Source organism: Pan troglodytes, chromosome 20 (genome assembly GCF_028858775.2).
Source record: "Pan troglodytes isolate AG18354 chromosome 20, NHGRI_mPanTro3-v2.0_pri, whole genome shotgun sequence".
NCBI lineage: Eukaryota > Metazoa > Chordata > Mammalia > Primates > Hominidae > Pan > Pan troglodytes.
In genome coordinates this window covers 51,776,845-51,798,799 of record NC_072418.2, presented here as the reverse complement: position 1 = coordinate 51,798,799, position 21,955 = coordinate 51,776,845, and the positions used below count along the sequence as shown (strand labels likewise).

At 50.1% G+C, this 21,955-nt stretch overlaps 1 protein-coding gene across 7 annotated transcripts in view; it reads left to right on the top strand.

Annotated features, from left to right (window-relative positions):
* The window catches only part of PLEKHA4 (pleckstrin homology domain containing A4), a 31,226-nt gene extending 9,364 nt beyond the window's left edge, over nt 1–21,862 (top strand). For 4 of the 7 annotated variants that reach the window (XM_016936465.4, XM_054672948.2, XM_016936467.4 and 1 more), the window contains 13 exons: nt 192–471; nt 1,837–1,911; nt 5,003–5,050; nt 5,180–5,260; nt 5,436–5,585; nt 6,933–7,031; nt 10,932–11,072; nt 13,356–13,455; nt 13,526–13,602; nt 17,643–17,804; nt 19,696–19,754; nt 20,825–20,937; nt 21,403–21,862. In XM_016936465.4, the coding sequence (XP_016791954.2) occupies nt 192–471; nt 1,837–1,911; nt 5,003–5,050; nt 5,180–5,260; nt 5,436–5,585; nt 6,933–7,031; nt 10,932–11,072; nt 13,356–13,455; nt 13,526–13,602; nt 17,643–17,804; nt 19,696–19,754; nt 20,825–20,937; nt 21,403–21,665 (1,648 nt within the window). In that variant the 3' untranslated portion in view covers nt 21,666–21,862. The remainder of the gene's footprint in view (nt 1–191; nt 472–1,836; nt 1,912–5,002; nt 5,051–5,179; nt 5,261–5,435; nt 5,586–6,932; nt 7,032–10,931; nt 11,073–13,355; nt 13,456–13,525; nt 13,603–17,642; nt 17,805–19,695; nt 19,755–20,824; nt 20,938–21,402) is intronic. The other 3 variants (XM_016936466.4, XM_063802043.1, XM_063802045.1) reach the window with 3 other exon arrangements.
* The last annotated feature ends 93 nt before the right edge of the window (nt 21,863–21,955 follow it).

Below are 21,955 nucleotides of genomic sequence, written 5' to 3'. Positions count from 1 at the left end.
GAAAAGAGTGGAGGGGAAGATGCCACAAAGCGGACATTACTGAGGATTTGGACAGTAGAGGAGGATTCTAACCCAGTGGGACAGTAAGACGCAGTGAAGTGAGACATGTCCTTGAGGCTGACTTGATGGGTAAGGAGGTGGATGGAGAGGGCTCTAGTTGACTCAGTTCCCCGATTCTCTCCTTCCCACAGCCTGTTCACCCCCCTCTCTCGCCCTCCCTCGCCTCTGAGCCTCCCCCGTCCCCGTTCTGCCCCTGCGCGGCGACCCCCTGCCCCCTCAGGAGACACAGCACCCCCTGCCCGACCTCACACCCCGTTGAGTCGCATTGATGTCCGACCTCCTCTGGATTGGGGCCCCCAACGCCAGACCCTCTCCCGACCCCCTACTCCCCGCCGAGGACCTCCCTCTGAGGCTGCGGGAGGAAAGCCCCCCAGGAGTCCCCAGCACTGGAGTCAGGAGCCCAGAACACAGGTGAGCAGAGAGGTGAGAAGGAGGGGACTACGTCTCCCATAGGCCTCAGGGCTGTCTTTCCGTATTCTCAAGGCCATTGCTCCCTGGGTATCATGGGTATTGTAGTCCGTAATGATTTCAGCTGGGCTCAGGTGAGAGAGAGCTTGAACCTATCAGGTGTCCAGCTCCTATCAGGTGTCTGGGCTGTTTTTCTAGGCTGGTCTTCAGCCATTGCTTTTTTTTTTTTTATTTTGAGACGGAGGTCTTGCTCTGTCGCCAAAGTTAGAGGGCAGTGGCACGATCTCGGCTCACTACAACCTCTATCTCCCGGGTTCAAGCGATTCTCCTGCCTCAGCCTCCCGAGTAGCTAGGATTACAGGCACCTGCCACCACGTCTGGCTGATTTTTATATTTTTGGTAGAGATGAGGTTTCACCATGTTGACCAAGCTGGTCTCGAACTCCTGACCAGCTGACAGGTGATCTGCCCATCTCAGCCTCCCAAAGTACTGGGATTACAGGCGTGAGCCACCGCGCCTGGCCCAGCCATTGCTCTTTAAGCATCATGGGGATTGTAGTCCTGGATACTCTGTGCCAAGACAGTGCGGTGAGAGGTTTGCATCTCCCTTGTGTCCCCAGTTCACCTTGCAAGTTGGTTGCCTGCTGTTTTGTCTGAGCATCATGGGACGGTAGCTCAGAATATCCACAGCTGACTGCAAATCTGAGAATGAGAGTAGCAAATTCCATCATCTCGTGGGGCTGTTTTGCCAGGCTGGTGCATTTATTATCACCCTCTGTGTCCCCACAGTGGCACACAGCTGGAGAGCAGGTAGTTGAGGAAGTTGAGAGGGCCCAGTTCTGAACCTCAAAATATCTCCTAAAGCACTTCAATTATGGACACGCCCACTCTACTATTTGTCACTAAGACATGCCAGTTTCTTTTTTTTTTTTTTAATTATTATTATTATTTTTTATTGATCATTCTTGGGTGTTTCTCGCAGAGGGGGATTTGGCAGGGTCATAGGACAATAGTGGAGGGAAGGTCAGCAGATAAACAAGTGAACAAAGGTCTCTGGTTTTCCTAGGCAGAGGGCCCTGCGGCCTTCCGCAGTGTTTGTGTCCCTGGGTACTTGAGATTAGGGAGTGGTGATGACTCTTAACGAGCTTGCTGCCTTCAAGCATCTGTTTAACAAAGCACATCTTGCACCGCCCTTAATCCATTTAACCCTGAGTGGACACAGCACATGTTTCAGAGAGCACAGGGTTGGGGGTAAGGTCATAGATCAACAGGATCCCAAGGCAGAAGAATTTTTCTTAGTACAGAACAAAATGAAAAGTCTCCCAGACATGCCAATTTCTAAACATCTCCATTTCAACGTTCCTCCCAGGCACCCTCTGGCGCCTCCACTTATCTCCAGCTCCCCCCGCGGCCCCCTGGGACCCGGGCCTCCATGGTTTTATTGGTAGGTATCCGGGAGTACCCCATATCTACCGGAGCCCCCTCCCTTCCTTTCTTCTCTATGAGGAATGTCATCTCCTGGCCTAGGGTGCCTAGAGAACTGTAGATATTTCAAAGCCCCTGGGTAGGTATTAGATTCATGTGGTTGCTGTAACAAAGCACATGGCCGAAAACAACAGAAATGGATTATCTTGCGCTTCTGGAGGCCAGAGGCCTGGAGTCAAGGGATTGGCAGGGCTATACTTCCACTGAAGGTTCTAAGGAGGAGCTTTTATTGACTCTCTCTTAGCTTCTGGTGGTTGCCAGCAATTCCTGAGGTTCTGTGGGTTTTTTTATGGCTACATCTTTGCCTCCATCATCCCATGATGATCTTCCTTTGTGTTTTTGTTGCTGTCCGTCTCCTCCTATTAGGACACCCCATGACATCGTCGTAACTTAACTTAAATCCACAAAAACCTCTTTCTTTCTTTCTCTTTCTTTTTCTTTTCTTTTCTTTCTTTTTTTTTTTTTTTTTTTTGAGACGGGGGTCTCACTCTGTCGCCCAGGCTGGGGTGCAGTGGTGCGATCTCAGCTCACTGCAAGCTCTGCCTCCCAGGTTCATGCCATTCTCCTGCCTCAGCCTCCTGAATAGCTGGGACTACAGGCGCCCGCCACCACGCCCGGCTAATTTTTTTGTATTTTTTTCTTTGTTTTTTTCTTGAGACAGAGTCTCGCTCTGTCGCCCAGGCTGGAGTGCAGTGGCGTGATCTCGGCTCACTGCAACCTTCGCCTCCCTGGTTCAAGCAATTCTCCTGCCTCAACCTCCTGAATAGCTGGGATTACAGGCACGTGCAACCATGCCTGTAGAGACGGGGTTTCACCATGTTGGTCAGGCTGGTCTCGAACTCCTAACCTCGTGATCCTCCTGCCTCGGCCTCCCAAAGTGCTGGGATTACAGGCGTAAGCCACTGCGCCTGGCCCAATTTTTTTGTATTTTTAGTAGAGATGGGGTTTCACTGTGTTAGCCAGGATGGTCTCGATCTCCTGACCTTGTGATCTGCCCGCCTCGGCCTCCCAAAGTGCTGGGATTACAGGCGTGAGCTACCGCGACTGGCCTGCCTTCCTTCCTTTCTTTCCCCCTTCCCCTTCCCCTTCCCTCCCCTTTCTTTCCTTTCCTTTCTCTCTCTCTCTCTGTTTCTTTCTTTCCTTTCTTTTTCTTTTTGTTTTTTTTTTTTTTGAGAAGGAGTTTCACTCTTGTTGCCCAGGCTGGAGTGCAATGGTGTGATCTCGGCTCACCGCAACCTCCGCCTCCTGGGTTCAAGTGATTCTCCTGCCTCAGCCGCCCGAGTAGCTGGGATTACAGGCACCCACCACCATGCCCTGCTAATTTTGTATTTTTAGTAAAGACAGGGTTTCTCCATGTTGGTCAGGCTGGTCTTGAACTCCCGACCTCAGGTGATCTGCCTGCCTCGGCCTCCCAAAATGCTGGGATTACAGGCATGAGCCACTGCGCCTGGCCGCCTAGCTAACTTTTCCTACTTTTTGTAGAGACAGGGTTTTGCCATGTTACCCAGGCTGTTTTTTTTTTTTTAATTAAAAAAATTATTTATTTTCTTGAGACAGAGTCTCGCTCTGTCACCCAGGCTGGAGTGCAGTGGTGCAATCATGGCTCACTGCAGCCTCAGTCTCCTGGGCCCAAGCGATACTCCCACCTCAGCCTCCCTAGTAGCTGAGACTACAGGTGTGTACCACCATGCTCAGCTTATTTTATTTATTTATTTATTTGAGACGAAATCTCACTCTGTCACCCGGGCTGGAGTGCAATGGCATGATCTCGGCTCGCTGCAACCTCTGCCTCCCGGGTTCAAGTGATTCTCCTTCCTCAGCCTCCCAAGTAGCTGGGATTACAGGCGCCCGTCACTACGCCTGGCTAATTTTTGTATTTTTAGTAGAGACAGGGTTTCACCATGTTGGTCAGGCTGGTCTCGAACTCCTGACCTCAGGTGATCCACCCGCCTCAGCCTCCCAAAGTGTTGGGATTACAGGCATGAGCCACCGCACCCGGTCCTATTTTTCTATTTTTATTTTTTTTGCAGACACAAGGTTTCCCTGTGTTGCCCAGACTGGTCTTGAACTCCTGGGCTCAAGTGATCTTCCCTCTTTGGCCTCCCAAAGCTTTAGGATTACAGGAGTGAGTCACTGTGCCCTGCACTTTGTTTTATTCTTAGTCATAAATGTCTAAATTTCTCCATTAATTATAATATTTGCCATGGCTATTTGATCAAGAGCCCATTATTGATCTTTCTGAAGCCAAGAATGTGGAAGTTGGTCTACTGAAATTTGCTAATGCTTAGAAGGAAGCTGATAAGGAGAGGGGTCGCTAGGCTTGGTGGCTCATGCCTGTAATCCCGGGACTTCAGGAGGCCAAGGCAGGAGGATCATTTGAGATCAGGAGTTCAAGACTGGTCTGGGTGACACAGTGAGACCCCAGCCCTAAACACAAACAACCAACCAACCTTAGCTGGCACCGGTGGCTGGCATCTGTTGTCCCACCTACTTGGGAGGCTGAGGTGGGAGGATCCTTTGAGCCTAAGAGTTCAAGGCTGCAGTGAGCCACGATCATGCCACTGCACCCCAGCCTGGGTGACAGACCTTGACTCAAAAAAAAAAAAGGCCAGGCATGATATGATGGTGCATGCCTATAATCCCAGCACTTTGGGAGGCTGAGGCAGGACGATTGCTTGAGCCCAGGAGTTTGAGATCAGCCTGGGCAACATGGCAAAACCCCATCGCTACCAAAACCAATAACAACAAAAATTTTAAAACTACAAAAATTAGCCGGGCATGATGTGTGCACCTGTGGTCCCAGCTACTCAGGAGACTGAAGTAGGAGGATTGCTTGAGCCCAGGAGGTTGAGCCTGCAGCGAACCATGATCGCACGACTGCACGCCAGCCTGGGTGACAGAGCAACACCCTATCTCTAAATAAATAAATAAATAAATAAATAAATAAATAGTGCAGTACCTATCAGTAGAGACAGGGCATGGCTCAGCACTGAGTTACAAGAATGACCAGCCTGTCCCCTTTGACCCCTGACGTTTTTCCTTCTCTTCAGCCGGGTCCTCCCCTGGAGTCAACTTTCCACCAAAGCTTGGAGACAGATGTAAGTTCTCACTGATCTAATCCTTGCTGAGTTCCCAGAGTTGGGGAGAGAATGTTCTAGATGATGGGAGGAGCGGCAGGGGAAGAGCCAGATCTGGACCATCAGTAGCTCCCGCTCTCCTTTCTCCAGACGCTGCTGACCAAGTTGTGCGGGCAGGACCGGCTTCTGCGGAGGCTGCAGGAGGAGATAGACCAGAAGCAGGAGGAGAAGGTGCGGGGCCCTGGGCCGAGGACAGGGCGCCTGGCCTCTCTGCCTGCCCTGAGCCCTTCCTGACTGCGGAAGTCAGGATGCTGACTGGACGTCCAGGACGTGAAAGGACATCTTTTCTTTCTTCTTGGGGCTAGGCATGGCTTCTGAAGTCTAACCACCTTCTGTCTTGGTGCAGGAGCAACTAGAAGCAGCTCTGGAGTTGACCCGGCAACAGCTGGGCCAAGCCACCAGGGAGGCTGGGGCTCCCGGCAGGGCCTGGGGTCGCCAGCGCCTCCTGCAGGACCGGCTGGTCAGTGTGAGGGCCACCCTCTGTCACTTGACTCAGGTGAGCACCTGGGAAGGGGTCTGCCCTCCTAGGAGGGCTATGCAAGTCGTTACGAAGGGGACCTGCCCCAGAGGGCTCATAGGAAGATCGTTCTTCAGAAGTCTACACTCCAAATTTTATTATTTTTTCTCTCTCCTCATTGTCTTGTAACCACTCTAATTTTTTTTTTGGGGGGGGTACAGAGTCTTGCTCTGTCGCCCAGGCTGGAGTATAGTGGTGCCATCTCAGCTCACTGCAACCTCAGCCTCCTGAGTAACTGGGATTACAGGCATGTGCCACCACACCTGGCTAATTTTTATATTTTTAGTAGAGATGGGGTTTTACCATGTTGGCCAGGCTGGTCTCGAACTCCTAACCTCAGGTGATCAGACTGCCTCAGCCTCCCAAAGTGCTGGGATTACAGGCATGAGCCACTGCGCCCGGCCTTAAGTAACTCTGAGAATTATTATATGTGATATGTGAAAATGAGTGAATGAATGAATGAATGAATGAATGGATATTTAACACTTAAGGTACTTGGTACTTGGTAAAGCAATACTTAAGTGTCAGTTATAATTATTATCTGTAAAATGGAGACAATAATAGTAACTACCTCATAGGAATTAAATGAGAGCTGAGAACAATGCCTAGCACATGGTCAGTGCCCAATAAGTGTTAGCTGATATTATCATTGTTATTGTTGGTATTGGCAAGGAAGTTTCTGCTGCCCCAGGGTGAGTAGGTGCTGTGGTTATTTTTTTTGAGACGGATTCTTGCTCTGTTGCTCAGGCTGGAGTGCAGCGCCTGGATCCAGGCTCACTGCAACTTCTGTCTCCCTGGTTCAAGTGATCCTCCTGCCTCAGCCTCCTGAATACCTGGGATTACAGGCCCTTGCCACCATTCCTGGCTAATTTTTGTATTTTTAGAAGGGACGGGGTTTCACCATGTTGGCCAGGCTGGTCTCGAACTCCTGACCTCAAGTGATCCGCCCACCTTGGCCTCCCAAATTGTTGGGATTAAAGGCCTGAACCACTGCGTCTGGCTGGGTGCTGTGGTCTTTTAACTGTCTAATGAAATTCATTAGATCTGTAGACTCTGCTACCTAGGAGAGAGCAGAAGTAATCCTGGGGATTCAGGGAATGCTGTTATTTGTCTACACTAGCAGTGCACTGGAATTGCAGGTTCCATACAGACTTTGGGGTTCCCAGTAGTCCAAGCAAAGAGGCCCATGGGAATTGTAGTCCATATGCCTGCAGGGCTCCAGGGACCAAACTCCCTTATCTCCTCCTTAGCTGACAAATGATGGGGTGGGGAAGGATCTGGTGGGAGAGGGACCTAACCTATGTCTCCCCCTTTATGCAACCTGAGGAGCGAGAGAGGGTTTGGGACACGTACAGTGGCCTGGAGCAGGAGCTGGGCACCTTAAGAGAGACGCTGGAGTACCTGCTGCACCTCGGTTCTCCCCAGGTAAATCGCTGCTTGGAGACCCCAAGACCCACCCCCAACTCCAAGTTCTGCCTGGAAATCCTTTCAGCATTTAATCTTCGCCCACAGAATCGAGGCCCCGCCCAGTTGACCCTTAGCCTCCTTTCTGTCCTTTCAATCTAAGCCCCTTATTTTAGTTAAGACCATGCCCTTTAGGGTTTTTTTTTTTAATTCTCTCATTAAAATTTTAATTAAGCTTCAATTTTGAATGCCGTTTTCTCGAGCTGTTATTTAATTTCTGCTGTAAAGTTGTTTATTTGTTTGTTTTTAAGACAGTCTCACTCTGTCGCCCAGGCTGGAGTGCAGTAGCGCAATCTTGGCGCACTGCAACCTCTGCCTCCCAGGTTCAAGTGATTCTCCCACCTCAGCCTCCCAAGTAGCTAGGATTTCAGGCACATGCCACCATGCCCAGCTACTTTTTATATTTTTAGTAGAGACATGTTGGTCAGGCTGGTCTTGAACTCCTGACCTCAAGTGATCTGCCTGCCACGGCCTCCCAAAGTGCTGGGATTACAAGCATGAGCCACTGTGCCAGACCTAATTTCTGCTGTAAAGTTGGCTATAATTTTACAACATTTTTTTTTGGGGGGGAGGGGGACAGAGTTTAACTCTTGTTGCCCGGGCTGGAGTGCAGTGGCACGATCTCAGCTCACCACAACCTCTGCCTCCCGGGCTCAAGCGATTCACCCACCTCAGCCTCCCGAGTAACTGGGATTACAGGTGCCCGCCACCACGCCCAGCTAATTTTGTATTTTTAGTAGAGACGGGGTTTCTCTATGTTGGTCAGGCTGGTCTTGAACTCCCGACCTCAGGTGATCTGCCTGCCTCGGCCTCCCAAAGTGCTGGGATTACAGGCGTGAGCCACTGCGCCCGGCCTACAACATTCTTTTTAAAAAATGTATTGTGGGTACATAGCAGATGAATATATTTATGAAGTGCATAAGATATTTTGGTACAGGCATGCAATGTATAATAATCCCATCATGGAAAATGGGGTGTCCATCCCCTCAAGCATTTATCTTTTGTGTTACAAACAATCCATTATACTCTTTTATTTTTTATTTTTATTTTTATTTTTATTTTTGAGACAGTGTCGCTCTATTGCCCAGGCTGGAGTGCAGTGGCACAGTCTTGGCTCACTGCAACCTCCGCCTCCCAGGTTCAAACGATTCTCCTCCCTCAGCCTCCCAAGTAGCTGGGATTACAGATGACCACCACCATGCCCGGTTAATTTTTCTATTTTCGGTAGAGAGGGGGTTTCACCATGTTGGTCAGGCTGGTCTCGAACTCCTGACCTCAGGTGATCCACCAGCCTCAGCCTCCCAAAGTTCTGGGATTACCGGTGTGAGCCACTGTGCCCGGCCTACTCTTTTATTTTTATTTTATTTATTTTATTATATTTTTTGAGATAGAGTCTCGTTCTGTTGCCCAGACCGGAGTGCAATGGTGCAATCTCGGTTCACCGCAACATCCGCCTCCCAGGTTCAAGCAATTCTCCTGCCTCAGCCTCCTGAGTAGCTGGGATTACAGGCATGCGCCACCATGTCTGGCTAATTTTGTAGTTTTATGAGAGACGGGGTTTCTCCATGTTGGTCCGGCTGGTCTTGAACTCCCGACCTCAGGTGATCCACCCGCCTCAGCTTCCCAAAGTGCTGAGATTACAGGTGTGAGCCACTGCACACAGCCCTTCTATTTTTTATTTTCTTTTTTTTTTTTGTGAGACGGAGTCTTGCTCTGTCGCCAGGCTGCAGTGCAGTGGCACAATCTCGACTCACTGCAACCTCCACCTCCCAGGCTCAAGCAATTCTCCTGCTACAGCTTCCCCAGTAGCTGAGACTACAGGTGTGTGCCACCATGCCCAGCTAATTTTTGTATTTTTAGTAGAGACGGGGTTTCACCATGTTGGCCAGGATGGTCTAGATCTCTTGACCTCATGATCCGCCCGCCTCGGCCTCCCAAAGTGCTGGGATTACAGGCATGAGTCACGGCGCCTGGCCGCCCTCTTATTTATTTATTTATGAGATGGAGTCTCGCTCTATTGCCCAGGCTGGAGTGCAGTGGTGCGATCTCGGCTCACCGCAACCTCTGCCTCCTGGGTTCAAGTGATTCTCCTGCCTCAGCCTCTAGCTGGGACTACAGGCGTGTGCCACCACGCCCGGCTAATTTTTGTATTTTTAGTAGAGACGGGGTTTCACCATGTTGATTAGGCTGGTCTTGAACTCCTGACCTTCTGATCCGCCTGCCTCGGCCTCCCAAAGTGCTGGGATTATAGGCATGAGCTACTGCGCCCGGCCAATGCCTTTCGTTTTAATACCTACTTCAGATCCAGAGCTGCTCTCTCCCCTCGTTCTAAATCTCTCCTCTTGTTGAAGACATGCTCTCACCAGCAAAACTCCAACCCTCAGCCTTTTTTCCATCTTGCAAGTTCATCTCTTGCATCCTGCATCCTGACTTTTGCTGTTAAATTTATCCTCTGGAGTTCCAGTTCTGAACCCATTCCCTTAGTGCAAGCTCTGCTCCTAAAATATAAACCTCATTGCTTAGCCTCAGACCTGCTTTTTCACTCTAAATCTAGCCATCAAGTTCTAAATCATGTATCTTTAAAAACATTGACACGGCCGGGCGTGTTGGCTCACGCCTGTAGTCCCAGCACTTTGGGAGGCCAAGGCAGGTGGATCACTTGAGGTCAGGAGTTGGAGACCAACCTGACGAACATGGTGAAACCCTGTCTCTACTAAAAATAGAAAAATTTGCTGGGCGTGCTGGTGCACGCCTGTAGTCCCAGCTACTCAAGAGGCTGAGGCAGGAGAATCGCTTGAACCCGGGAGGCGGAGGTTGCAGTGAGCTGAGATCGTGCCACTGCACTCCAGCCTGGGTGATAGGGAGAGACTCCATCTTAAAAAACAACAACAACAACAACCCCGAAAAACAAAAAACCATTGATGCCTAGTTTTAAATGCATCTTCTCAGTCTAAGCTGCTCCCACTAGATCTACAATCCAGACTTGGCAAAAGCAGACCCATGCCAGCTGCAGTGGCTCACACCTGTAATCCCAGCACTTTGGGAGGATGAGGCAGGTGGATCACCTGAGCCCAGGAGTTTGAGGCTAGCCTGGGCAACATGGTGAAACTCTGTCTCTACTAAAAATAAAAGTGAAAAAATTAGCTGGGCCTGGTTGTGCACGCCTGTGGTCCCAGTTACTCAGGAGGCTGAGGTGGAAGGATCGCTTAAGCCCAAGAGTTCGAGGATGCAGTGAGCTATGATCAAGCCATTGCACGCCAGCCTGGGTGACAGAGGGAGGGACTGTCTCCAAAAACAAACAAAAAGAACAGACTCTCATATTCGTATGGTCACCTATTTATAATAGATGTAACACAGTAAAACAACATAGAAAGAAAAGACAGTTTTTTTTTTCTTTTTTTTTTTTTTTGAGACAGTGTCTCGCTCTGTTGCACAGGCTGGAGTGCAGTGGCATGATCTCAGCTCACTGCAACCTCCACCTCCTGGGTTCAAGCAATTCTCCTGCCTCAGCCTTCCGAGTGGCTGGGATCACAGGCATGCACCACCACCCCCGGCTAATTTTTTTTTGTATTTTTAGTAGACACGAGGGTTCACCATGTTGGCCAGGCTGGTCTTGAACTTCTGACCTCTGGTGATCCACCCGCCTCGGCTTCCCAAAATGCTGGGATTACAGGTGTGAGCCACCACGCCTGGCCAAAAGACAGTTTTTTTCAATTCAACTGGATAACCACATGGGAAAAAAAATAAATCCCAACTCCATAAATATAGCCCAGCTGATTTCAGACCTTTGCAGGGGCCTATTAGCTGAAACCCTCCTGCGTTTTCCCACCTTTAAGTAACAAATTCCTTTCCTCCCTGCAGGACAGAGTGTCTGCTCAGCAGCAGCTGTGGATGGTGGAAGACACGCTGGCAGGTCTGGGTGGCCCCCAGAAACCGCCCCCACACACTGAGCCTGACTCCCCATCTCCCGTGCTCCAGGGCGAGGAGTCCTCAGAGAGGGAGGTAAGACGCACATAATTCCTCCCCACCCCAAGCTTCATGTCCCACCTGTCCTTGACTCTGTCTATTCCCCACCCACCTCTTTAATTCTTCCTTGATCAGCTAATCCACCTGGTGCAAGTGTCCTAACCTCTGGAAGCCTTTGTTTTCTTTTTTTTCGGGGGTTTTTTTTGAGACGTAGTCTCACTCTGTCATCCAGGCTGGAGTCCAGTGGTGCAATCTTGGCTCACTGCAACCTCCACCTCCTGGGTTCAAGTGGTTCTCCTGCCTCAGCCTCCGAAGTAGCTGTGATTACAGGCGCCCACAACCAAGCCTGGCTAAGTTTTGTATTTTTAGTAGAAACGGAGTTTCACCTTGTTGGCCAGGCTGGTCATGTACTCCTGGCCTTGAGTAATCCGCCTGCCTCGGCCTCCCAAAGTGTTGGGATTACAGGCGTGAGCCACCTCGCCCAACCAGGATTTTTTTTTAAAGATGGGATCTCATTCTGTCGCCCAGGCTGGACTGCAGTGGTGTGATCATGGCTCACTGCAGCCTCGAATTCTTGGGCTCAAGCAATCCTCCTGCTTCAGCTTCCTGAGTAGCTGGGACCGCAGGCTCGTGCCATCATGCCTGGCTAATTTTTGGTTGTTTGTTTATTGTGGAGATGGAACCTCACTTTGCTGCCAAGTCTGGTCTTAAACTCCTGGCTTAAAATGATCCTCCAGTCTCAGTATTCCAAAATGCCAGGATTACAGGAGTGAGGCACGGCACGCAGCCCTAATATGATTATATATATAATGCACTTAGACACCAGGCAGTGTTCTAAGTGCCACATATATATGGACTCAATCCTAATATCAAAAAGTAAAATGTTAATGAGCCAGGCACAGTGGTGCACACCTGTAATCCCAGCTACTTGGGAGACTGAGGCAGGAGAATCGCTTGAACCAGGGAGGCAGAGGTTGCAGTAAGCTGAGCCAAGATTGCACCACTGTACTCCAGCCTGGCTGAAAGAGCGAGACTGTGTCTCAAATAAAATAAAATATGGCTCAGGGAGGTAAAGCAGCTTGCCGAAGGTCACACAGCTAATAAATGGCACAGTTGGGATTTGAAGCCAGGACATCTGGCTCCTGGTTTACAGTTTTTTTGTTTTTTTGGAGACAGGGTCTTGCTCTGTCACCCAGGCTGGAGTGCAGTGGTGCCATCACAGCTCACTGGAACCTCCATCTCTGGGGCTTAAGTGATTCTCTCACCTCAGCTTCCCAAGTAGTTAGGACTACAGGTGTCTGCCACCATGCCCGGCTAATTCTTTAACTTTTTTGTAGAGACGGGGTCTCCCTATGTTGCCTAGGCTGGTCTTGACCTCCTGGTCTCAAGTCATCCTCCCATCTCGGCCTCCTAAAATGCTGGGATTACAGACGTGAACCCACTGTGCCCAGCCTAAAACGTTTGTTTTGTTTTGCTTTGTTTTTTGAGATGGAGTCTCTCTCTGTTGCTCAGGCTGGAGTGCAAGTGGCTCGATCTTGGCTCACTGCAAGCTCTACCTCCCGGGTTCACGCCATTCTCCTGCCTCAGCCTCCCGAGTAGCTGGGACTACAGGCACCTGCCACCACGCCCGGCTAATGTTTTTTTTTTGTATTTTTAGTAGAGACGGGGTTTCACCGTTTTAGCCAGGATGGTCTCCTGACCTTGTGATCCGCCTGCCTCGGCCTCCCAAAGTGCTGGGATTACAGGCATGAGCCACCGCGCCCAGCCTTAAAAAGTTTTTAAGGGAAGGGGTCTTGCTATGTTGCCCAGCTGGTCTCTAGCTCCTGGCCTCAAGTGAGCCTCCTACCTTGGCCTCTCAAAGGGCTGAGATTACAAGCACAAGCCTCCATGCTCAGATCTGGTTTATAGTCTTTTTTTTTTTTTTTGAGGCAGAGTCTTGCTCTGTCGCCCAGGCTGGAGTGCAGTGGTGCGATCTCGGCTCACTGCAACCTCCAACTCCCGAGTTCAAGCGATTCTTCTGCCTCAGCCTCCTAAGTAGCTGGGATTACAGGCGCCTGCCACCACGCCCAGCTAATTTTTGTATTTTTAGTAGAGACCGGTTTTCACTACGTTGGACTAAGCTGGTCTGGAACTCCTCAGGTGGTCTGCCTGCCTCGGCCTCCCAAAGCGCTGGGATTACAGGTGTGAGCCACTGCGCCCGGCCTGGTTTATGGTCTGAATCCTATTCAGACTGTATTCCAATGCCTAAATGCTTGCCAAATGTTAATAATAATTATTATTATAATGATCATCATTATCCCCCTTTTCTAATCCCCGCAGAGCCTGCCAGAGTCCTTGGAACTGAGCTCCCCTAGGTCCCCCGAGACTGACTGGGGGCGGCCTCCTGGAGGCGACAAAGACCTCGCCAGCCCTCACTTAGGTGAGCATCCTGGTTGGGTGGGACTTTACGGAAATTCCCGTCCTCACCAAGTCCCGTTCTGTCTTTCCAGGTCTTGGGTCTCCGAGGGTCTCCCGGGCTTCCAGCCCTGAGGGTCGCCACCTCCCTTCCCCACAGCTGGGAACCAAGGTAAGCTGTAGGTCCATCCTGTAATCCTTGCATCTGACCATCAGGGACCCCCACACTTCTGGGAAACAGCTAGGAGTAGAGCGTTCTAAGGCCATACTCAGAGCAGAGAGAGCACTGCTTGTTAAGAGCATTGAGATTGATTTTTGTCTCTGTCGCTTCTAAGCTGTGTGACTTTGGGTCAGTTATTAAACCTCTCTGTGCCTTCATTTTTTCTTCTCTAAAATGGGGCTAATAGCAGAACCTACCACCTAGAGCTGACATCAAGATGAAAACTAGATGAATGAGGCCAGGCACGGTGGCTCACGCCTGTAATCCCAGCACTTTGTCAGGAGTTCCAGATCAGCCTGGCTAACATGGTGAAACCCCGTCTCTACTAAAAGTACAAAAATTAGCCAGGCGTGGTGGTGGGCGCCTGTAATCCCAGCCACTCGGGAGGCTGAGGCAGGAGAATCGCTTGAACTCGGGAGGCAGAGGTTGCAGTGAGCTGAGATCGCACCATTGCACTCCAGCTTGTGCGACAAGAGCAAAAATCTGTCTCAAAAAAAAAAAAAAAAAAAAAAAAGACACCCTGAGTGGAGCAGAATGCTGATCTCATGTGGCCCTGGAGTTCAGAAACTGGTTGACTTCTAGCGGCAGGAATGTTTAGGAATTGGTTGACTTTAAGCTGTGGAAGCTCTGTGCTCTGTATCTGTTGCTGATTGGCTGGTTTTCAGAAGCATGGAGCTATCAATGATTGGCTGATTTTCAGAAGTATGGATCCATCACTGATTGGCCAGCCCTCAGAAGCATGTGACCATCACTGATTGGCTGATTTTCAGAAGCTTGGCTCCATCACTGATTGGCTGGCTTTCAGAAGTCTTTGGGGTACCTGTTGGGATTACTTGATCAAATAGATTTAAAAGCACTTCTTGGGGCCGGGAACCGTGGCTCGTACCTGTAATCCCAGCACTTTGGGAGGCCGAGGCAGGCAGATCACTTGAGGTCAGGAGTTTGAGACCAGATTGACCAACATGGTGAAAACCCTGTCTCTCCAAAAATACAAAAATTATCCGAGCGTGATGGCGGGTGCCTGTAATCCCAGCTACTCGGGAGGCTGAGGCAGGAGAATCGCTTGAACCCAGGAGGCAGAGGTGGCAAAGACCCAAGATTGCACCGTTGCACTCCAGCCTGGGCAACAGAGCGAGACTCTGTCTCGAAAATAATAATAATAATAATAATAATAATAATAATAATAAAATAAATAAGGCATTTCTTGGCCAGTGGTGTTGGCTCATGCCTGTAATCCCAACACTTTGAGAGGCCAAGGTAGGTGGATCAGTTGAGTCCAGGCGTTCAAGAGCAGCCTGGCTAACGTAGCAAGACCCATCTCTACAAAAAAATAATAAAAAGTTAGCTGTGGCCGGGTGCAGTGGCTCACACCTGTAATCCCAGCACTTTGGGAGGCCGAGGCGGGTGGATCACCTGAGGTCAGGAGTTCAAGAGCACCCTGGCCAACGTGGCAAAAACCCATCTCTACTAAAAATACAAAAATTAGCCGCGTGTAGCAGCACGCACCTGTAATCCCAGCTACTTAGGAGGCTGAGACAGGAGAATCGCTTGAACCTGGGTGGCTGAGATTGCAGTGAGCTGATACTGCGCCACTGCACTCCAGCCTGGGTGACAGAGCAAGACTCCATCTCAAAAAATAAAAAAATAAAAAATAAAAAGTTAGCTGTGCGTGGTGGTGCCCACCTGTGGTCCCAGCTGCTTGGGAGGTTGAGACGTGAGGATTGCTTGAGTCCAGGAGGTCAAGCCTGCACTGAGCCATGATTGCACCACTGCACTCCATCCTGGGCAACAGAGGGAATCCATGTCTTTAAAAAAAAAAAAAGAAAAAAGACTGCGTGCGGTGGCTAACGCCTGTAATCCCAGCACTTTGGGAGGCCAAGGTAGGCGGATCACAAGGTCAGGAGTTCGAATCCAGCCTGACCAACATAGTGTAACCCCGTCTCTACTAAAAATACAAAAAAATTAGCCAGGCGTGGTGGCACATACCTGTAATCCCAGCTACTCGGGAGGCTGAGGCAGGAGAATCGCTTGAACCTGGGAGGCAGAGGTTGCAGTGAGCCAAGATTGTGCCATTGCACTCCAGCCTGGGCAATAAGAGTGAAACTCCATCTCAAAAATAAAATAAAATAAAATAAAATAATTTAAAAAAAAGAAGGCATTTCTTGTGCTTACTTGTTATCATGGATACAAAAGCAATCGAGCCTTTCCTAGGAAGAGAGGAGAGGCACTTTTTGATTCTCAGTGGTGTGTCATGGGCATGGGTGATTGGAGCCTGCTGGGAACATCACTTATCTTGGGACATGCTCCTCCCTCACCCCAACCGGGTGGTTTCAGGGGCTGCCAAGGTCCAGAGCACAGGGGTGGTCTAGTGAGTTCCAGGGATTTCAGGGTTTAGCAAAGAAAAAGCTATGACCACCAGATGGCAGTAGCACACAGGAGCTTTATTTGGTGGACACTGACAGATTTGTCTATGGGGGAGTCACACCCAGTGTGAGACCCTCCAGAGGTTACTGTGTGAGGGTGAGGACCACTGCACAGGAAGGGAGGAAGGCAAGGGAGCTCCCAAGAGAAAGGGACTGGAGAAGGGGCTTACGTCTGGGTGATGCCAGCCACCAGCATGTGGAGGGTTCTCTGGATCAGAGAGGTCCAAAGAGCAGCAGGGGCTTGGGGCTCATCTTATCTATGGGTAGCAGATGTTGGGCACAGTTTCAGGGTATACAAAGCAGGCAGACTGCATGGCTAAAAATACCTGCTTATTAAGACTATGTTTAAAACAATTGGATGTGTAGAAATCTGAGTGTGCTGCTACCAAGCTTTTAGGCCAATGGTCTGGCCTGCTGTGAAGAAATTAACAACATTGGCTGGGCGCGGTGGCTCACGCCTGTAATCCCAGCACTTTGGGAGGCCGAGGCAGGTGGATCACGAGATCAGGAGTTCAAGACCAGCCTGGCCAAGATGGTGAAACCCTGTCTGTACTAAAAATACAAAAAAATTAGCTGGGCGTGGTGGCGGGTGCCACCTACTTAATCCCAGCTACTTGAGAGGCCGAGGCAGAGAATTGCTTGAACCCAGGAGGCGGAGGTTGCAGTGAGCAGAGATTGCGCCACTGCACTCCAGCCTAGGTGACAAAGCGAGACTCTGTCTCAAAAAAAAAAAAAAAAAAAGAAAAGAAATTAACAACATAGGGTAATATACAGTGGCCACTGGCCATCATTTATATAAACAGGACTCAGGATTGGTCAAAGCAGAGGAAACTGCAGGGACTGGTTCTACAATAAGCACAGATCCATGCTATCTCACTGGGATGTTTAACTGGAAGCTTCAGCAATGAGTGCTCTCTCTGTCTTTACTTTTTACTTTTAGATACGGGATCTTGCCCTGTCGCCCCGAGTGAGGTGCAGTGGCACGATCATAGCTCCCTGAAGCCTTGAACTCCTGGGCTTAAGTGATCCCCCTGCCTCAGCCTCTTGAGTAGCTGACAGGCATCCACCACCACATCTAACAAGTTTATTTTTTGTAGAGATGGGGTCTTGTTATGTTGCCCAGGCTGGTCTCAAACTCTTGGCCACAAGTGATCCTCCCACCTCAGCCTCCCAAAGCTCTGGGATTACAGTCACCCACCACTGCACCCGGCCTTCTCCCTCTCTCCTTGTTTAAGCAATATATATATATATTTGAGACAGAGTCTTGCTCTGTTGTGCAGGCTGGAGTGCAGTGGCGTGATCTCGGCTCACTGCAACCTCCACCTCCGGGGTTCAAACAATTCTCCTGCCTCAGCCTCCTGAGTAATTAGGATTACAGGTGCCTGCCACCACGTCCAGCTAATTTTTGTATTTTTAGTAGAGATGGTATTTTGCCAAGTTGGCCAGGCTGGTCTTCAACTCCTGACCTCAAGTGATCCTCTCTACTCAGCCTCCCAAAAGTGCTGGGATTACACGAGCCACTGTGCCTGGCCTAAAGGTTGGGTCTTGGGACGTTTCTCGCCTCCCTAGGCCCCGGTGGCCCGGCCCCGGATGAGTGCCCAGGAGCAGCTGGAGCGGATGCGCAGAAACCAGGAATGTGGACGGCCCTTTCCTCGCCCGACCTCCCCCCGGCTTCTCACCCTGGGAAGGACACTGTCCCCAGCCAGACGCCAGCCTGACGTGGAGCAAAGGGTGAGGGGAGGAGGGCTGGGGCTGGGCGGTGGGGTGGTAGTAGGTCTTCTTCGCCTACTTTGAGTCCCTTTCTGTAAAATGGAGATAATCTCTACCTCCTTCCTCCAAACTGGATTTCTGAATTTACCCCAGTTTGTACTTGTGCTAGAGTCAGCTTCCTCGCCTGGATAGTGGTGGGTGGACAGGAGTGGCAGTGAGGGGAGGACAGTGGGTGGGGGCGGGGGTCACACATCTGGATTGGAAGCCTAGTTTTTCTTCTCAGTTGCTATGTGTTGTCAATAGCAAGAAAGCAAAAAAGAAAATGTAAGCCAGGAAGAAAATTGATTTTATTCATGCCCTTTCAATAGGAAGAACGTCCCAGATCTGAACATCAGAGTGTCTCAGATATCTCAGGATGGTTTCCCCTTAGACGTTTTCCTTTTTCGGCCGGGCATGGTGGCTCACGCCTGTAATCCCAGCAATTTGGGAGGCCAAGGAGGGCGGATCACCTGAGGTCGGGAGTTCAAGACCAGCCTGACCAACATGGAGAAACCCCGTCTCTACTAAAAATACAAAATTAGCTGGGCATGGTAGCGCATGTCTGTAATCCCAGCTCCTTGGGAGGCTGAGGTAGGAGAATCGCTTGAACCCAGGAGGTGGAGGTTGTGGTGAGCTAAGATTTTGCCATTGCACTCCAGCTTGCGCAACAAGAGTGAAACTCTGTCTCAAAAAAAAAAAAAAAAAAAAAGATGTTTTCTTTTTTTTTCAGGGACAAGGTCGCCCAGGCTAGAGTGCAGTGGTGCGATCTCCACTCACTGCAACCTCTACCTCCTGGGTTCAAGTGATTTTCATGCCTCAGCCTCCCGAGTAGCTAGGACTACAGGGATATGCCACTACATCCAGCCAATTTTTGTATTTTTAGTAGAGACAGATTTTTACCACGTTGGCCAGGCTAGTGTCAAGCTCCTGAGCTCAAGTGATCCTCCTGCCTTGGAAGGAGGTGCTAAGAATATAGGTGTAAGCTACTGCACCTAACCTCCCCTTAGATTTTTTTTTTCCTTTTTTTGAGACAGAGTCTCCCTTTGTTGCCCATGAGGGAGTGTAGTGGTGGAATCTCGACTCACTGCGACCCCTGTCTCCCGGGTTCAAATGATTCTCCTGCCTTAGCCTCCCAAGTGGCTGGGATTACAGGCCCATGCCACCACACCCTGCTAATTTTTTTTTTTTTTTGTATTTTTAGTAGAGACGGGGTTTACACCATATTGACCAGGCTGTTCTTAAACTCCTGACCTCAAGTGATCTGCTCACCTCGGCCTCCCAAAGTGCTGGGATTACAGGTGCGAGCCACCAGACCCGGCCCCTTAGACTTTTATAGAAAGGATTTAGACAAGTCACAGGTGGTGGTGGTGGAGGTGGGATTTCTGAACTCATGTGCTGCTTTATAGGAACACAGGTAAAGTTAAACATTGTCAGTCACTGGGTGCTATGGCTCACCCCTGTAATACCAGTACTTTGGGAGGCCGAGGCAGGAGTAAGAGACCAGCCTGGGCAACATAGCAAGACCTTGTCTCTACTAAAAATAAAAATAAAAATAATTAGCCAGGCATGGTGGTGCGAGCCTGTAGTTCTATTTACTCAGGAGGCTGAAGCAGGATTAGTCCAAGCCTGGGAAGTCGAGACTACAGTGAGTTATGATCACACCACTGTACTCCATCCTTTCTAAAAAATGAATAAATAAAATAAATTAATTTTTAAAAATTCAGTGCCTACAGAAGCATAGGAAAAACAAAACAAAACATTGCCAGTGTTTTTGGGCAATTTCATTCTCTTTTGGAGCCCCCTTCACTTCACCCTCAAAATGAGAACGTGGGGCTTCCAGGTGAGGAGTTCTAATGCCCCAATTCCTTTCCAGCCTGTCGTAGGACACTCGGGAGCCCAGAAATGGCTCAGAAGCTCTGGGTCCTGGAGTAGGTAAGGAACTGGAGGGCGTATCAAGGGAGCAGGAAAAAAAAATTTGCAAAAGCAAAGGGGAGTAGCATTATTATTAAAGTCTCCTGAATATGGAACTACAAATCGCAACCCTTCTAGAGATGCTTAAGTTCCCGGGGCATCTGCAACAAAACCAGAAAGCCCTAGATCCGTAGTGATATCTTTAGTTCCCCAAATTCCCTTGGTCAATAGCAGATCCTACTTCTGCATCAAGGAAATTGGGTGATAGTGACGCGCGAATGGACTACAAATCCCATAATGCATGTGGGCGGTATGAGGGCGGTGCCATGTTTAACATCTTTTAGAGACACGTGCTAGGAACTACAACTCCCAGAAAGGCACGTGCGGTACCCGGGTCCCCACTGTGCCAGCTGTTTATTTTTTATTTTTATTTTTATTTTTTACTTTTTTTTTTTTTTTGAGACGGAGTCTTGCTCTGTCTCCCAGGCTGGAGTGCAATGGCGTGATCTCAGTTCACTGCAACCTCTGCCTTCTGGGTTCAAATGATTCTCCTTCCTCAGCCTCCCTAGTAGCTGGAATTACAGGCACCCACCACCATGCCTGGCTAACTTTTTTGTATTTTTTGGTAGAGACTGGGTTTCACCATGTTGGCCAGGGTGGTCTCGAACTCCTGACCTCAAGTGATCTGCCCGCCTCGGCCTCCCAAGGTGCTGGGATTACAGGGATAAGCTGTCGCACCTGGCCTGCTTTTTTTTTTTTTAATTTTTCATTTTTGTTGGTACATACTAGGTATACATATATTTACGAGATAATTGAGATGTTTTGATACAGGCAGGCAATGTGAAATAAGCACATCATCGGGAATAGGGTATCCATCCCCTTTCAAGGATTTACCCTTTGATGTATAAACAATCTAGTTACACCCTTTAATTTATTTTAAAATGTACAATTAAATTATTATTGACTATAGTCATTCTGTTGTGCTATCTAATAGTAGGTCTTATTCATCCTTTTCTTTTTGTACCAATTAACCATCCCCCACCTCTCCCCCATGTACACACCCCCACCCCCAATCTTCTTTTTTTTTCTAGTCCAAGGAACACCACCCCTTACTTGCCGACTTCCGAAGGTCACCGGGAGCGGGTTCTCAGCCTCTCCCAAGCCCTGGCTACTGAGGCGTCGCAGTGGCACAGAATGATGACAGGTGACTGGCTGGGGATGTTGGACTTCTGGGTTTTAGGGAGGAGAGAGCTGGAGACCTGGAATCCCAGGTCCTGGAGAGGAGGGGTCTGGGGGCCGGTGGGAATTTTTTGTCTTGGTGAGTAAAGAGTTGGGCAGGGTTTGGGAGTTTTAGGTCTCAGGCAAGAGGTGACTGGGGTCCGGGACACTTGGGAGGAGGGGAGGAAGAGGTCAGGGGGCGGGGAGAGGGCCGACAACTGAGTCTCAAAGAGGACTGGACTGGGGTATCCAGACTCCTGGGTCTGAGGGAGGAGGGGCTGGGGGCCTGGACTCCTGGGTCTGAGGGAGGAGGGGCTGGGGGCCTGGACTCCTGGGTCTGAGGGAGGAGGGGCTGGGAATCCGGAGTCCTGGGTCTGAGGGAGGAGGGGCTGGGAATCCGGAGTCCTAGCGCTGAGGTTTGCCATTCTCATGTCCCACTCATCCTCTCCAGGTGGAAATTTGGACTCCCAGGGAGACCCTCTTCCCGGTGTGCCGCTGCCTCCTTCGGACCCCACGTGCCAGGAGACCCCTCCCCCCAGATCTCCCCCGGTGGCTAATTCGGGTTCCACGGGGTTCTCTCGCCGAGGGAGTGGGCGTGGAGGAGGTCCCACCCCCTGGGGGCCCGCGTGGGATGCCGGGATCGCCCCTCCGGTCCTGCCACAAGACGAGGGGGCATGGCCTCTGCGAGTCACTCTGCTACAGTCCAGCTTCTAATCCGCCCAAAAGCGGCAGCCAATCGGAGCGCGAGGACGTGGTCTGGAGGTACCGCCGGAGATCTGGGACCACTCAGGGCATCAGGGGGCGTGGTCTGGTCCCCATTGCGGGCCCGGGAGGGGAATGGTTTCTATGGCCAAAGTTTGGTTTTCTCAACACTGTCTAAATTTGGATTAAAACTTTGAACTTTTAGTCAATAGCTTTGTTTCTGTCTGTTTGGGGTTGTGGCACTGGGGTCTCTGAGGGGCAGAGCTGGAGTCGTGGACTCCTGGGTCCTGAGAGAGGAAGGG